The sequence below is a fragment of the Salvelinus alpinus genome, chromosome 29, assembly GCF_045679555.1.
Source record: "Salvelinus alpinus chromosome 29, SLU_Salpinus.1, whole genome shotgun sequence".
Lineage (NCBI taxonomy): Eukaryota > Metazoa > Chordata > Actinopteri > Salmoniformes > Salmonidae > Salvelinus > Salvelinus alpinus.
Genome location: NC_092114.1, coordinates 15102101 through 15119600, shown reverse-complemented (window position 1 = coordinate 15119600; position 17500 = coordinate 15102101). Strand labels below are relative to the sequence as shown.

The window sequence follows — 17500 nt, the reverse complement described above, 5'->3', positions numbered from 1 at the left end:
CTCTGTTTGTCTTTTTGTAAATGTATTTTGTCGCCCCACACCAAACGCGATCACGACACGCAGGTTAAAATATCAAAACAAACTCTGAACCAATGACATTCATTTGAGGACAGGTCGAAAAGCATTAAACATGTATGTCAATTTAGCTAGTTAGCTTGCATTTGCTAGCTAATTTGTCCTATTTAGCTAGCTTGCTGTTGCTAGTTAATTTGTCCTGGGATCTAAACATTGAGTTGTTATTTTACCTGAAATGCACAAGGTCCTCTACTCGGACAATTAATCCACACATAAAACGGCCAACCGAATCGTTTCTAGTCATCTCTCCTCCTTCCAGGCTTTTTCATCGTTTAAATTATATGGTGATCGCATCTAAACTTTCATTGTATTACCACGACTACCGGCAAAACAGTTAGTCTTTCTATCACCCACGTGGGTATAACCAATGAGGAGATGGCACGTGGGTACCTGCTTCTATAAACCAATGAGGAGATGGCACGTGGGTACCTGCTTTTATAAACCAATGAGGAGATGGGAGAGGCAGGACTTGCAGCGCGATCTGCGTCAGAAATAGGAACGACATCTATTTTAGCCCTTGGTGTCGCAGACGCTCGTTGGCGCGCGCAAGCAGTGTGGGTGCAATAATTGAATAACATGGATTTCTAAAGCTGATCTGTATGTCAGTCTAATTCGCCGCTCTCTCTCTTTCCCTCTCTCTCTTATATATCTCTCTCTCTCTTTCTCTCTCTCTTGCTATTGCCTTCTCTCTGTCTCTCTTTCCCTCTCTGTCTTTCCCTCTCTCTCCAGGCTGTGTTAGTTCGTCCTCAGTCTCCACTCGCTTGGATCTCTCTCTCTCGCGCGTTCTCTCTCTCTCTTTCTCTCTGTTTTTTCTCTCTCTCTCTATCTCTCTGTCTCTCTGTCTCTCTTTCTGTCTCTTCTCTCTCTCTCTCTCTCTCTCTCTCTCTCTCTCTCTTTCTGTCTCTTCTCTCTCTGTCTCTCTTTCTCACTGACTCTCTCTCTCTCCCTCCACCTTTTGTTTAATGCTGTGACAATGCCTGTCTCTCTGTCCTCGGTGGTCCCCTGTGGCTCTGCTCACCTCCAGCCCTCCCACTCACCCCTAATGAGGAGCTGGAGCTGGCCAGTGGGGCTTTCAGCATGGGAGCTGTCCTAAATGACGCTGTATGCATGGGGACAGTATCTGTCATCTGAAAGGCCCAGAAAACTGTGTGTGTGTGTGTGTGTGTGTGTGTGTGTGTGTGTGTGTGTGTGTGTGTGTGTGTGTGTGTGTGTGTGTGTGTGTGTGTGTGTGTGTGTGTGTGTGTGTGTGTGTGTGTGTTGTGATGTGATGTACAGAATCTGTTATCAGAAAAAAACAGAGGAGAGGCAGCAGAGAGGATGGGCGATAGAAGGTAGTAACTAGGTCCTCTTCCCTTCCTCATCAGGGGGAATCAAGTCACACGTCAGGTCTTCTGTGTTTTGTCTGTCTAAATCCCCTTATCCCTCTACTGCAACACTTTGGATGGAAACACACACAGAGAGAGAGGGATAAAGGGAGAGAGGGTGGGAGGGAAAGAGTTGGATGTCTCTGGAGGATTTGATCATCTGGCCCGTACTGTGTGAATCCCTCTCGACAGACATTCTCCTCCTCCAGTGATCTTCATATTTATCTCTCTATTACTACAACCGGTTAGCCGTTTCTGTCCTGTTGTGTGGCTGATCAAAATAAAACAAAAATTAAATGCCAAAAAAAATACAAAAGAAATACTTCTAACATGGATATTCTCTGCGTCCAAATATCAAATTGAGAAGATGCCCAGTGTGCCAATTTGGATGATTTAAGTGTTTCACTGTTTGGTATTGAGTCTGGAAATAGAATAACACTGTCCCTCCTGCCAGTTCAGCACTGCACTGCGGCGGTGACACAGCATTTTAATCAAGAGTGTTGTCCCCACTATGGCGGATTTCCTGTTTTCCAATTTCCATCGTTGTATTTTAATTCATCTCTGAGGATTACCCATTATGCATTGAACCCAATTTAAGCTAAAACTGACTTAGAGAATTGCAAATTGGCGCTGGAGAGAAAATGAGGAAGAGAACCCTGTCCTGTTCTCCTCTCTTTCCTCTCTCTCTCTCTCTCTCTCTCTCTCTTTCCTCTCTCTCTGTCTCTCTCTCTCTCTCACGCTCTTTCCTCTCTCTCTCCCTCTCTCTCTCTCTCTCTCTCTCTCTCTCTCTCTCTCTCTCTCTCTCTCTGTCTCTGTCTCTCTCTATCTCTCTCTCTCTCTCTCTCTCTCTCTCGCTCTTTCTCTCTCTCTCTCTCTCTCTCTCTCTCTCTCTCTCTCTCTCTCTCTCTCTCTCTCTCTCTCTCTCTGTCTCTGTCTCTGTCTCTCTCTGTCTCTGTCTCTCTCTGTCTCTCTCTCTCTCTCGCTCTTTCCTCTCTCTCTTTCTCTCTCTCTCTCTCTCTCTCTCTCTCTCTCTCTCTCTCTCTCTCTCTCTCTCTCTCTGTCTCTGTCTCTGTCTCTGTCTCTCTCTGTCTCTGTCTCTGTCTCTCTCTCTCTCTCTCTCTCTCTCTCTCTCTCTCTCTGTCTCTCTCTCTTTCCTCTCTCTCTTTCCTCTCTCTCTCTCTCTTCTCTCTCTCTCTCCTCTCTCTCTGTCTCTTTCCTCTCTCTCTCTCTCTCTCTCTCTCTCTCTCTCTCTCTCTCTCTCTCTCTCTCTCTCTGTCTCTGTCTCTGTCTCTGTCTCTGTCTCTGTCTCTGTCTCTCTCTGTCTCTGTCTCTCTCTCTTTCCTCTCTCTCTGTCTCTCTGTCTCTCTGTCTCTCTCTCTTTCCTCTCTCTCTTTCCTCTCTCTCTCTCTTTTCTCTCTCTCTTTCCTCTCTCTCTGTCTCTTTCCTCTCTCTCTCTCTCTCTCTCTCTCTCTCTCTCTCTCTCTCTCTCTCTCTCTCTCTCTCTCTCTCTCTCTCTGGCCTTGTGATGAATGGTGTCCCAGTGATCCTTCTATGTAAAACTAATGAGACTGATTCCACCACCACCACCATCTGCTGAAGTGGCCAGGCACTCACATCTATTTATCGTAGACACTACAAGAATGGGAGCAAGGAGAGGTGCCCACCTGCTCATTTTCTGGAACTAAATGAAGACGATAAAATTAATTAAAGATGAATCAAAGGGGAGCAGTTAACATTCAGGGGCTAATCAGCTCCTCCCCCCCGCCCCCCCTAAAAAAAAAAACAAGCGGAGGGGAAAAATAGGAAATGATTTGTTCTCCCGAAGACCAAGGAGGAATCAAGGTGAAATTAGTTGGAACAATTCTGGAAGAATCTAAATGTGCTTCCCAAATGGCACCCTATTTCGAGATGATTGTGCACTACTTTTTTACCAGGCCTCTATATGGAATAGGGTGCACTACTTTTTTACCAGGCCTCTATATGGAATAGGGTGCACTACTTTTTTACCAGGCCTCTATATGGAATAGGGTGCACTACTTTTTTACCAGGCCTCTATATGGAATAGGGTGCACTACTTTTTTACCAGGCCTCTATATGGAATAGGGTGCACTACTTTTTTTTACCAGGCCTCTATATGGAATAGGGTGCACTACTTTTTTTACCAGGCCTCTATATGGAATAGGGTGCACTACTTTTTTACCAGGCCTCTATATGGAATTGGGTGCACTACTTTTTTACCAGGCCTCTATATGGAATAGGGTGCACTACTTTTTTACCAGGCCTCTATATGGAATAGGGTGCACTACTTTTTTTACCAGGCCTCTATATGGAATAGGGTGCACTACTTTTTTACCAGGCCTCTATATGGAATAGGGTGCACTACTTTTTTACCAGGCCTCTATATGGAATAGGGTGCACTACTTTTTTTACCAGGCCTCTATATGGAATAGGGTGCACTACTTTTTTACCAGGCCTCTATATGGAATAGGGTGCACTGTGGATTGTATTTGTACCCTGATATTGTCGTCTTTTCCTTCTGCGACCTGTCCGCTGTGATTAATGACTCGACAGAGAAAGATATCGCCTCCGTTTGACGGCAGGGTTTTTCCATTTGCCAGTCTGGATGAGATTTTGCAGGTTTTGGAGGAGAGATGACTGTTGGTCAATACGTATTGATTACTATCCCCCTCTCTGTCCCGTCTCTCTTCCCTCATTTTTCACACTCCCATTTTTCATTCCTCTCTCTTTCACTCTCTCTCTCGTTCCCCGTCGCTCTCTCGCTCTACCTCGCTCTCTCCCTTTCTAACTCGCTCTCTCTCACTCCATCTCTCTCTCTCTCCCTCTCACTCCATCTATCTCTCTCCTCCTACCCCCTCCTCTGTCTCACTCTGTGTCTCTCCCCCTCCTCCCTACAGGTGTTGTGTATGATCACGGCTCCCGTCACCATGATCTTGTCGTCGCAGCAGGACGCCTCGTTTGCCTTCGCCTCCCTTGCCATCGTCTTCTCTGTCTACATCACCCTGGTGGTGCTCTTTGTCCCCAAGGTAGAATAACAGTCTGTCTCTGTGGTACAGTAGAAGCTTCAGTCAGTAACTGCAGTATGTCTGTTACAGTACCTGTGTTAACATATTGCGTACCGGTGAGCACCAGCTCAATACAAGCACTGTGTATGCATTTCTATGGTACTCTGTAGATGGTTCAGGACTGATTGTTTATCTCTATGGTGGTACTGTAGATGTTTCAGGACAGATTGTTTATCTCTATGGTGGTACTGTAGATGTTTCAGGACAGATTGTTTATCTCTATGGTGGTACTGTAGATGTTTCAGTACAGATTGTTTATCTCTATGGTGGTACTGTAGATGTTTCAGGACAGATTGTTTATCTCTATGGTGGTACTCTGTAGATGTTTCAGGACAGATTGTTTATCTCTATGGTGGTACTGTAGATGTTTCAGGACAGATTGTTTATCTCTATGGTGGTACTGTAGATGTTTCAGGACAGATTGTTTATCTCTATGGTGGTACTCTGTAGATGTTTCAGGACAGATTGTTTATCTCTATGGTGGTACTGTAGATGTTTCAGTACAGATTGTTTATCTCTATGGTGGTACTGTAGATGCGACGTCTGATCACCCGAGGGGAGTGGCAGTCGGACACCCAGGAGACCGTGAAGACACAGGGCTCATCCACCAACAACAACGATGAGGAGAAGTCCAGACAGCTGGAGAGAGAGAACAAGGAACTTCAGAAGATCATTCAGGAGGTACAGGATTAGTTATGTTATACAGTAGGTATAGGATCAGGTATGGTATACAGTAGGTATAGGATCAGTTATGTAATACAGTAGGTATAGGATCAGTTATGTTATACAGTAGGTATACAGTAGGTACAGGATCAGTTATGTTATACAGTAGGTATAGGATCAGTTATGTTATACAGTAGGTATACAGTAGGTATAGGATCAGTTATGTTATACAGTAGGCATAGGATCAGTTATGTTATACAGTAGGCATAGGATCAGTTATGTTATACAGTAGGCATAGGATCAGTTATGTTATACAGTAGGTATAGGATCAGTTATGTTATACAGTAGGTATACAGTAGGTATAGGATCAGTTATGTTATACAGTAGGTATACAGTAGGTACAGGATCAGTTATGTTATACAGTAGGTATAGGATCAGTTATGTTATACAGTAGGTATACAGTAGGTATAGGATCAGTTATGTTATACAGTAGGCATAGGATCAGTTATGTTATACAGTAGGCATAGGATCAGTTATGTTATACAGTAGGCATAGGATCAGTTATGTTATACAGTAGGTATAGGATCAGTTATGTTATACAGTAGGTATACAGTAGGTATAGGATCAGTTATGTTATACAGTAGGCATAGGATCAGTTATGTTATACAGTAGGCATAGGATCAGTTATGTTATACAGTAGGTATAGGATCAGTTATGTTATACAGTAGGTATAGGATCAGTTATGTTATACAGTAGGTATAGGATCAGTTATGTTATACAGTAGGTGTAGGATCAGTTATGTTATACAGTAGGTATAGGATCAGTTATGTTATACAGTAGGTATACAGTAGGTATAGGATCAGTTATGTTATACAGTAGGTATAGGATCAGTTATGTTATACAGTAGGTTTAGGATCAGTTACGTTATACAGTAGGTATACAGTAGGTATAGGATCAGTTATGTTATACAGTAGGTACGGGATCAGTTATGTTATACAGTAGGTATAGGATCAGTTATGTTATACAGTAGGTATAGGATCAGTTATGTTATACAGTAGGTATAGGATCAGTTATGTTATACAGTAGGCATAGGATCAGTTATGTTATACAGTAGGTATATGATCAGTTATGGTATACAGTAGATATACAGTAGGTATAGGATCAGTTATGTTATGCAGTAGGTATAGGATCAGTTATGTTATACAGTAGGTATACAATCAGTTATGTTATACAGTAGGTATGGGATCAGTTATGTTATACAGTAGGTATACAGTAGGTTTAGGACCAGTTATGTTATACAGTAGGTAAACAATCAGTTATGTTATACAGTAGGTATAGGATCAGTTATGTTATACAGTAGGTATAGGATCAGTTATGTTATACAGTAGGTATAGGATCAGTTATGTTATACAGTAGGTATAGGATCAGTTATGTTATACAGTAGGTATAGGATCAGTTATGTTATACAGTAGGCATACAGTAGGTATAGGATCAGTTGTGTTATACAGTAGGTGTATGATCAGTTATGTTATACAGTAGGTATAGGATCAGTTATGTTATGGTAGGTATAGGATCAGGTATGTTTTACAGTAGGTATACAGTAGGTATAGGATCAGTTATGTTATACAGTAAGTGTAGGATCAGTTATGTTATACAGTAGGTATAGGATCAGTTATGTTATACAGTAGGTGTAGGATCAGTTATGTTATACAGTAGTACAGGATCAGTTATGTTATACAGTAGGTATACAGTAGGTGTAGGATCAGTTATGTTATACAGTAGGTGTAGGATCAGATATGTTATACAGTAGGTATAGGATCAGTTATGTTATACAGTAGGTATAGGATCAGTTATGTTATACAGTAGGTATAGGATCAGTTATGTTATACAGTAGGGATACAGTAGGAATAGGATCAGTTATGTTATACAGTAGGTATAGGATCAGTTATGTTATACAGTAGGTATTGGATCAGTTATGTTATACAGTAGGTATAGGATCAGTTATGTTATACAGTAGCTATAGGATCAGTTATGTTATACAATAGGTATACATTAGGTATAGGATCAGTTATGTTATACAGTATGTATAGGATCAGTTATGTTATACAGTAGCTATAGGATCAGTTATGTTATACAATAGGTATACAGTAGGTATAGGATCAGTTATGTTATACAGTATGTATAGGATCAGTTATGTTATACAGTAGGTATAGGATCAGTTATGTTATACAGTAGGTATACAGTAGGTATAGGATCAGTTATGTTATACAGTAGGTGTACAGTAGGTATAGGATCAGTTATGTTATACAGTAGGTACAGGATCAGTTATGTTATACAGTAGGTATAGGATCAGTTATGTTATACAGTAGGTATACAGTAGGTATAGGATCAGTTATGTTATACAGTAGGTGTACAGTAGGTGTAGGATCAGTTATGTTATACAGTAGGTACAGGATCAGTTATGTTATACAGTAGGTATAGGATCAGTTATGTTATACAGTAGGTATAGGATCAGTTATGTTATACAGTAGGTACAGGATCAGTTATGTTATACAGTAGGTATACAGGATCAGTTATGTTATACAGTAGGTATAGGGTCAGTTATGTTATACAGTAGGTATACAGGATCAGTTATGTTATACAGTAGGTATAGGATCAGTTATGTTATACAGGAGGTACAGGATCAGTTATGTTATACAGTAGGTATAGGATCAGTTATGTTATACAGTAGGTATACAGTCGGTACAGGACCAGTTATGTTATACAGTAGGTATAGGATCAGTTATGTTATACAGGAGGTACAGGATCAGTTATGTTATACAGTAGGTATAGGATCAGTTATGTTATACAGTAGGTATAGGATCAGTTATGTTATACAGTAGGTATACAGTAGGTATAGGATCAGTTATGTTATACAGTAGGTATACAGTCGGTACAGGACCAGTTATGTTATACAGTAGGTATAGGATCAGTTATGTTATACAGGAGGTACAGGATCAGTTATGTTTTACAGTAGGTATAGGACCAGTTATGTTATACAGTAGGTATAGGATCAGTTATGTTATACAGTAGGTATAGGATCAGTTATGTTATACAGTAGGTATACAGTAGGTATAGGATCAGTTATGTTATACAGTAGGTATACAGGATCAGTTATGTTATACAGTAGGTATAGGATCAGTTATGTTATACAGGAGGTACAGGATCAGTTATGTTATACAGTAGGTATAGGATCAGTTATGTTATACAGTAGGTACAGGATCAGTTATGTTTTACAGTAGGTATAGGATCAGTTATGTTATACAGTAGGTAAAGGGTCTTTCTTTGCGATGTATCCGTTCTTTCTGTAGGTCTATGTTATACTGTAGTTTTGGCCAGGAGTTTTTCCTGGCCACATGATGTACCAGGGATCTCAGGGGAAAGTCCAGGGCCTAGTTTTAGGTGATGAGTAGAGACCAGAGCTTTGCCTAGTCAGATCACATGGTCAGAAAAACTCCTTGCCCTAGTTAAAGGATAGAAGGTTATAATTATTGAGTCGACTCATGTACTGGAGGCAGCTTTGCATGGTGGTCACTAGCTGGCATACCCACAAAGTCATAAAATCCTATTTTAACCCTAACCTTAACCACATTGCTAAACCTAATGCTCTACCGTAACCTTAAATTAAGATCAAAAAGCTCATTTTTGTTCTAATTCGTTTTTATGATACAGACAATTTTGACTTTGCAGCTGGCCCCTTGAGTTCTGCCTCCAGGACAACACTCATGACAATAAACATCAACCTGATAATAGATAGGTCATCATTCACTTTGAATATTACACTCTCTCTCTCTCTCTTTCTCTCTCTCTCTCTCTCCTCCCTCTCTTTCTTTCTTTCTTTCTTTCTTTCTTTCTTTCTTTCTTTCTCTCTTCTCTCTCTCGCTATCTTCTCTCTCTCTCTCTCTTTCTCTCTCTCCCCCTCTCTCACTCTCTTCTCGCTCGCTCTCTCGCTCTCTTTCTTTCTCTCTTTCTCTCTCTTTCTCTCATTCACAGAAAGAAGAGAGGGTGTCAGAGCTGCGAAACCAGCTGGTGGAGCGACAAGCTCTCCGCTCCCGAAGACGACCCTCCACAGCCAACCAGAACCACAGCACGCCCCTTCTCCCCGTCCCCTCGAATGACCCCAAATCCCTCATTCCCCCACCGGGGTACCCCAACCCCACCCCAGACAACCACTCCCTCCCTCCATCGTTCTCCAACTCCTCCAACCTCTATCAGCCCGACGGGAAGATCAGTAGAAACAACTGCCACACCAGCCGGTTACAGCTCCTCTACAAGTGAACGATAGGAGGAGAGGAAGAGTGTTTGAAAGGGGGTATAAGTTAGTGAATGAAGAATGGATGGAAGGACCAGTAATCGGATGAGGGGGTAAGAGACGAGGTAGAGGAAGGAAGAGAGGTAGTAACTAGGTAAGGTAGTGATCAGAGGGTTAGTGATAGGTAGAGGGGGCAACAGGAGTCAAACGGTGATCCAATTTATTGAATGAGAAAGATCAGAGAGGCCGTACCTGAAGACAACTTAAAGAGAGGGGGATAGCTTCTGAAGAGACCAATTGAAATTGAGCAAAGGGATTTGAAGAAGGGAAAACAGAAAGCACATAGAATTATTGTTTTTACCTCTCTCTCTCTCACTCTCTCTCTCTCTCTCTCACTCTCTCTCTCTCTCTCTCTCTCTCTCTTTCTCTCTCGCCTTCTCACTCTCTCACTCTCGCTCTCTCTCTCGCCCTCTCACTCTCTCTCTCGCTCTAGCCTTCTCGCTCTCTCTCTCTCGCTCTCTCTCTCGCCTTCTCGCTCTCTCTCTCTCGCCCTCTCACTCTCACTCTCTCTCTCTCTCGCTCTCTCTCGCTCTCTCTCTCGCTCTCTCTCTCGCCTTCTCGCTCTCTCTCTCTCGCTCTCTCTCTCGCCCTCTCGCTCTCTCTCTCTCTCTCGCCCTCTCTCTCTCTCTCTCTCTCTCTCTCTCTCTCTCTCTCTCTCTCTCTCTCTCTCTCTCTCTCTCTCTCTCTCTCTCTCTCTCTCTCTCTCTCTCTCTCTCTCTCTCTCTCTCTCTCTCTCTCTCTCTCACTCTCTGTCACTCTCTGGCTCTCTCAATCGCTCTCGCTCTCTCTCTCTCTCACTCTGTCCTTCTGTCTCTCCCTCCCCCTGGTGTCCAATAAATGCAATCATTCCATATTTATTTGTGAGAAATAAGAACAACATACTCATGCGGTCTATAATTTCCAATAAATTAAACCGTTCTGCGTCTGCTGCCCTCAGAGCATGATGCATAAATTAGCCACAAGGGATTTGGTGTGTATATATTTATAGTATCTAGAGAGGAAGAACAAGAGAGGAAGAACAAGAGAGGTGCTAATGTTATGACTACACATTCATCATATTTATAATATACCAATAATAAGTGTTTACTGCATGTGGATACTGCAGCAGCACCATGACAGGAGAATCTGTAAGACAAGCTTGTGATTGTACAGAGACATCAAGACTGACCTGTTTGTCTTTGTCAAAAAACATTTACCAGATCTGCTGTCTATACAACTTCGACGTAATCTCCGGTCTATTTTTACATCCCATGCTAAATGTATACTTATTCTTAAATGTTGTTAAAAAACTTTTTTTTTTTTTTTTTTTTTGAGGATCCTATTTCTCTTTTCAAGAGACTGTTTTAGAGTTGGGATGTATTCCAGCTGTAGAATCATCTGTTTGTGGGCTGCGGGCTTTTCGTCCTTCACCAGAAAGTATTTAAATTGTCCTGATTGCAGCAAATGAAGCGCTGCCTGACTGGGTGATTCATAAAGCTGAGGCTGAGCAACACTGAAACAGTTGTTATAATACAAGGCCACAGCTGTTGCCGGAAGAGATTTCACAGATGATGAGACAGACAGAGGTGTCCAAAAAGACAAACCAAAATAGGAATTTAACTGGAGAAAACAGGTTCCAACTTTCCCTAAATTCCCAAGTTTTTCAGAACTCCTGGTTGGAAAATTCCCGGAATCAGGAAGGAATAAACTGGAAATCTAGAATCCTCCAACTGGGAATTCTGGGAATTCCCATTGTTTTGCAACCCTCTAACAGGTCGAACATAATATGATTAATGTGTTATATAATACAACCAACAGTCAAATACAATTTATTTTATTTGATCCCTTCTGAACGTTTGGCATTAGTTGGGCTCCAATTGTTAGAGCTTGGAGGACGTAGTATTTTAAGATTGTGTCAAAAAATAATCATATATACAGTATATATATTGTTTTACCTTTATTTAACTAGGGAAGTCAGAACAAATTCTTATTTACAATGACGACCTACACCGGCCAAACCCGGACGATGCTGGGCCAATTGTGCGTCACCCTATGGGACTCCCAATCACAGCCGGTTGTGATTACAGCCTGGATTCGAACCAGGGTGTCTATAGTGACACCTCTAGCACTGAGATGCAGCCTTAGACCACTCGGGAGCCCATATGTTATGCTGCACAAGCCGTACAAGTGTATACATACATCATTTCTTTTTTTTAAGTTCTTCCCCCAGCTCCGGCTAAAAGCGTATGTGTGTCCCAAGTGGCTCCCTATTCCCTAATTAGTGCACTAGGGCCCATACGGTTCTGGTCAAAAGTAGTGCACTATGTAGGGAATAGGGTGCCATTTGGGACACTGAACACATTGAATCACTGATGATCCAGATACTTCCTCAATGACACCTGCCGTATCTGAACTGACACTTTAGCAGGTCTCTGCTTTAGCAACGTGTTAACCGCATTGACAACACATAGGATATTCTTCCTAGCTATTCATTTTTGTTCACCATAAACCCAGTATTAGGTCAAACGTAGCTCCTGGCAGGTACTAAACTCCTCAAACAACATCAGTGGTCAAATCTCCAAACCCTCTCATCAGCAGTTCTGTTTTCTTGTTTTTTGCTGGATCTGCTATCTGGTTTCATGTTTGTCCTGTAAAACAATGTCAAAGAGGAAGGACTTTTTAGCGCTGTAGTTTTTAGAGACAGACAGAAAGTAACACTTCCCCTAAATATTTTAGTCCAACGCGATGCCAGGAGCACAAAGTGAGACCATAACCTGTATGTGTTTTCAGGTACCTTTCTCAGTGCCTGTTTCAAATGACTGTATTTGCCTTCTCATTGTGCGTCAACCACTGTTGTAATCTCGATCCCAGGCTCATTTGCTATCTGCCATAAGCTCCGTTCATGTGCTGTTTCCAGGTTCTGTGAAACCAGACAGGTTCAACAGCGAGAGAGCTGAGTAGGTGGATGACTGGGTGGGTGGCTGGCTGAGTGGGTGGCTGGCTGAGTGGGTGGGTGGGTGGGTGAGTGGGGGGATGGCTGGGTGGCTGAGGGGGGGGGGCTGAGAAGGTGGGTGGGCTGAGAAGGTGGGTGGGTTGGTGGGTGGGTGGGTGGGTAGGTAGGGGGCTGAGTGGGTGACTGAGTGCGTGGCTGGGTGACTGAGTGGGTGGCTGGGTGGATGACTGGGTGGGTGGCTGGCTGAGTGTGTGACTGAGTGGGTGGATGGCTGGGTGGGTGGCTGGCTGAGTGGGTGGCTGAGTGGGTGGATGGCTGGGCGGGTGGGTGGCTGGGTGACTGAGTGGGTGGCTGGGTGGATGGCTGGGTGGGTGGATGACTGGGTGGATGGCTGGCTGAGTGGGTGACTGAGTGGGTGGATGGCTGGGTGGGTGAGTGGGTGGATGGATGGGTGACTGAGTGGGTGGATGACTGGGTGGGTGGCTGGGTGACTGAGTGGGTGGATGGCTGGCTGAGTGTGTGACTGAGTGGGTGGATGACTGGGTGGGTGGCTGGCTGAGTGTGTGGCTGAGTGGGTGGATGGCTGGGTGGGTGGGTGGCTGGGTGACTGAGTGGGTGGCTGGGTGGCTGAGTGGGTGGATGGCTGGGTGGGTGGGTGGCTGGGTGACTGAGTGGGTGGCTGGGTGACTGAGTGGGTGGATGGCTGGGTGGGTGGGTGGCTGGGTGACTGAGTGGGTGGCTGGGTGACTGAGTGGGTGGATGGCTGGGTGGGTGGATGGCTGGGTGGGTGGGTGGCTGGGTGACTGAGTGGGTGGCTGGGTGACTGAGTGGGTGGATGGCTGGGTGGATGGGTGAGATAATGTTGGTTGTGTTTGAAATGGCACTCTGTGCACTAAGAAGTGTACTACTTTTGACTAATAGGGTCTATTAGTGCACTACTTTTGACCAGGATCTATAGGGTAGTAGTGCACTACTTTTGACCAGGATCTATAGGGTAGTAGTGCACTACTTTTGACCAGGGTCTATTAGTGCACTACTTTTGACCAGGATCTATAGGGTAGTAGTGCACTACTTTTGACCAGGGTCTATTAGTGCACTACTTTTGACCAGGATCTATAGGGTAGTAGTGCACTACTTTTGACCAGGATCTATTAGTGCACTACTTTTGACCAGGATCTATAGGGTAGTAGTGCACTACTTTTGACCAGGATCTATAGGGTAGTAGTGCACTACTTTTGACCAGGGTCTATTAGTGCACTACTTTTGACCAGGATCTATAGGGTAGTAGTGCACTACTTTTGACCAGGGTCTATTAGTGCACTACTTTTGACCAGGATCTATAGGGTAGTAGTGCACTACTTTTGACCAGGGTCTATTAGTGCACTACTTTTGACCAGGATCTATAGGGTAGTAGTGCACTACTTTTGACCAGGGTCTATAGTGCACTACTTTTGACCAGGGCCCATAGGATGGACTAGATTGTCAGCTTTGTGATGTTGAGGAAAAACAATGTTGATTTAGACAGACAGACATCTCCCTCTCTGGACCAGTACAGACAGACATCTCCCTCTCTGGACCAGTACAGACAGACATCTCCCTCTCTGGACCAGTACAGACAGACACCTCCCTCTCTGGACCAGTACAGACAGACACCTCCCTCTCTGGACCAGTACAGACAGACATCTCCCTCTCTGGACCAGTACAGACAGACACCTCCCTCTCTGGACCAGTAAAGACAGACACCTCCCTCTCTGGACCAGTACAGACAGACACCACCCTCTCTGGACCAGTACAGACAGACACCTCCCTCTCTGGACCAGTACAGACAGACACCTCCCTCTCTGGACCAGTACAGGCAGACAGCACCCTCTCTGGACCAGTACAGACAGACACCTCCCTCTCTGGACCAGTACAGACAGACACCTCCCTCTCTGGACCAGTACAGACAGACACCACCCTCTCTGGACCAGTACAGACAGACACCTCCCTCTCTGGACCAGTACAGACAGACACCTCCCTCTCTGGACCAGTACAGACAGACACCTCCCTCTCTGGACCAGTACAGACAGACATCTCCCTCTCTGGACCAGTACAGACAGACATCTCCCTCTCTGGACCAGTACAGACAGACACCTCCCTCTCTGGACCAGTACAGACAGACACCTCCCTCTCTGGACCAGTACAGGCAGACAGCACCCTCTCTGGACCAGTACAGACAGACACCTCCCTCTCTGGACCAGTACAGACAGACATCTCCCTCTCTGGACCAGTACAGACAGACATCTCCCTCTCTGGACCAGTACAGACAGACATCTCCCTCTCTGGACCAGTACAGACAGACATCTCCCTCTCTGGACCAGTACAGACAGACACCTCCCTCTCTGGACCAGTACAGACAGACACCTCCCTCTCTGGACCAGTACAGACAGACACCTCCCTCTCTGGACCAGTACAGACAGACATCTCCCTCTCTGGACCAGTACAGACAGACACCTCCCTCTCTGGACCAGTACAGACAGACACTTCCCTCTCTGGACCAGTACAGACAGACACCTCCCTCTCTGGACCAGTACAGACAGACACCTCCCTCTCTGGACCAGTACAGACAGACACCTCCCTCTCTGGACCAGTACAGACAGACACCTCCCTCTCTGGACCAGTACAGACAGACATCTCCCTCTCTGGACCAGTACAGACAGACACCTCCCTCTCTGGACCAGTACAGACAGACACCTCCCTCTCTGGACCAGTACAGACAGACACCTCCCTCTCTGGACCAGTACAGACAGACACCTCCCTCTCTGGACCAGTACAGACAGACACCTCCCTCTCTGGACCAGTACAGACAGACACCTCCCTCTCTGGACCAGTACAGACAGACACCTCCCTCTCTGGACCAGTACAGACAGACACCTCCCTCTCTGGACCAGTACAGACAGACACCTCCCTCTCTGGACCAGTACAGACAGACACCTCCCTCTCTGGACCAGTACAGACAGACACCTCCCTCTCTGGACCAGTACAGACAGACACTTCCCTCTCTGGACCAGTACAGACAGACACCTCCCTCTCTGGACCAGTACAGACAGACACCTCCCTCTCTGGACCAGTACCACGCAGCACCTGCTCAGTTCTAGTAACAGCACCTCTGCTCATTTATAAAGCTTATGTTTTTATCCAGATTTCGTTTTTTGGGACTTTTACTACCTACATATAATGTTAGAGTACAATACACCATCATAAGAACCTCTTCCATATTCATGAAGTCTTAGGGCAACTGGGTTAGTGGTTGTATGACCTTTTGACCTTTCTTAAGGCTCTGGAATGTTAGACTTGGCCTTGCTTGACCTTTGAACTCTAGCCTCATGTTCATTCTCTAGACCCTAGTGTGGTACAGTATCCAGCTTGTTAAAAATGACTGTGATATGAGTTGTCTTGTTGTCAGCACTTATGAATCTCTGAGTAGTACTTATGAAGCTGTAATGTACGCTCGTTATAACGAGAACTTTGTACAACCCAGTCCTCATGTCAGGTCCTTTGTTTACAATCCATTATGGTGCCCAACTGTACATATGGTTGTCAGTATTCTGTATGTAAATGTATAGCTATCTCTGTGTAGTCGGAATACAGTAATGATACCAGTGATGTTTATACAAAACGAGGATATGCACAATATTGACATTGTGTAAATGATTATTATGATATATGTATTATCTTGCTCATACATACGTAGTATACATATGGTATTTGAATTCTATATATATATATATACACACGACTGGTTAACATTTGAGATGTGAAATGCAAAAGGAGTGATTATATGAAACATAAAGTATGTTTTTATTTGTATAATATATTCACATTGTGTTGTATAATTGTATGTGATGTATTTGATGAAGGACAGGTTGTGGTATTTTTGGGTCGGAGTAACAATCCAATAACGGAGTAGGTATTTATTAAGTCCTAACAGTTGGTCTGCAGATAGATAGATCCAGATATATCACTTTGAGGAATATACAGAGCATCAATGGCTACAGATCTATCAAAGGAAAGAACATTAATCACAAAGGACGTATGCTACCTTCACACACACACACACACACACACACACATCAATAATATCACCACTAGATGACGTCTTGTCGTCTTCCACTCCTTCCTTCTTTCTTATGAAGATTGTCCCCGAGTCAGGGCCTCTGCCTGGATTCCCCAGGGCCTCTGGATTCCCCAGGGGCTCTGCCTCGATTCCCCAGGGCCTCTGCCTGGATTCTCCAGGGCCTCTGGATTCTCCAGGGCCTCTGGATTCTCCAGGGCCTCTGCCTCCATTCATACTCTGCGTCCCAAATGGCACCCTTCTCCGTAAATAGTGCACTACTTTTGACCAGGATCCATAAGGAAACCCATAGGGCTCTTTTTAAAAAGTAGTTTCTTGTTTGTTTTGTCACGTGCACAAGTTGAAGGAAAAAGGAAACCGCACACTGCTCTTGATATTATCACTGATCTTTAATACGCTTTACGTATCGGCCTCACGGCCTTCGTCAGAGCTTTACGTATCGGCCTCACGGCCTTCGTCAGAGCTTTACGTATCGGCCTCACGGCCTTCGTCAGAGCTTTACGTATCGGCCTCACGGCCTTCGTCAGAGCTTTACGTATCGGCCTCACGGCCTTCGTCAGAGCTTTACGTATCGGCCTCACGGCCTTCGTCAGAGCTTTACGTATCGGCCTCACGGCCTTCGTCAGAGCTTTACGTATCGGCCTCACGGCCTTCGTCAGAGCTTTACGTATCGGCCTCACGGCCTTCGTCAGAGCTTTACGTATCGGCCTCACGGCCTTCGTCAGAGCTTTACGTATCGGCCTCACGGCCTTCGTCAGAGCTTTACGTATCGGCCTCACGGCCTTCGTCAGAGCTTTACGTATCGGCCTCACGGCCTTCGTCAGAGCTTTACGTATCGGCCTCACGGCCTTCGTCAGAGCTTTACGTATCGGCCTCACGGCCTTCGTCAGAGCTTTACGTATCGGCCTCACGGCCTTC

At 44.7% G+C, this 17500-nt stretch overlaps 1 protein-coding gene across 1 annotated transcript in view; it reads left to right on the top strand.

The window, feature by feature from the left end:
* LOC139559107 (gamma-aminobutyric acid type B receptor subunit 1-like) overlaps positions 1-12509 on the top strand; it is a 239464-nt gene extending 226955 nt beyond the window's left edge. The window contains exons 21-23 of the mRNA XM_071374826.1: positions 4355-4483; positions 5057-5203; positions 9218-12509. Coding sequence (XP_071230927.1) covers positions 4355-4483; positions 5057-5203; positions 9218-9502 — 561 coding nt within the window. The 3' untranslated portion in view covers positions 9503-12509. The remainder of the gene's footprint in view (positions 1-4354; positions 4484-5056; positions 5204-9217) is intronic.
* Positions 12510-17500: the final 4991 nt, after the last annotated feature.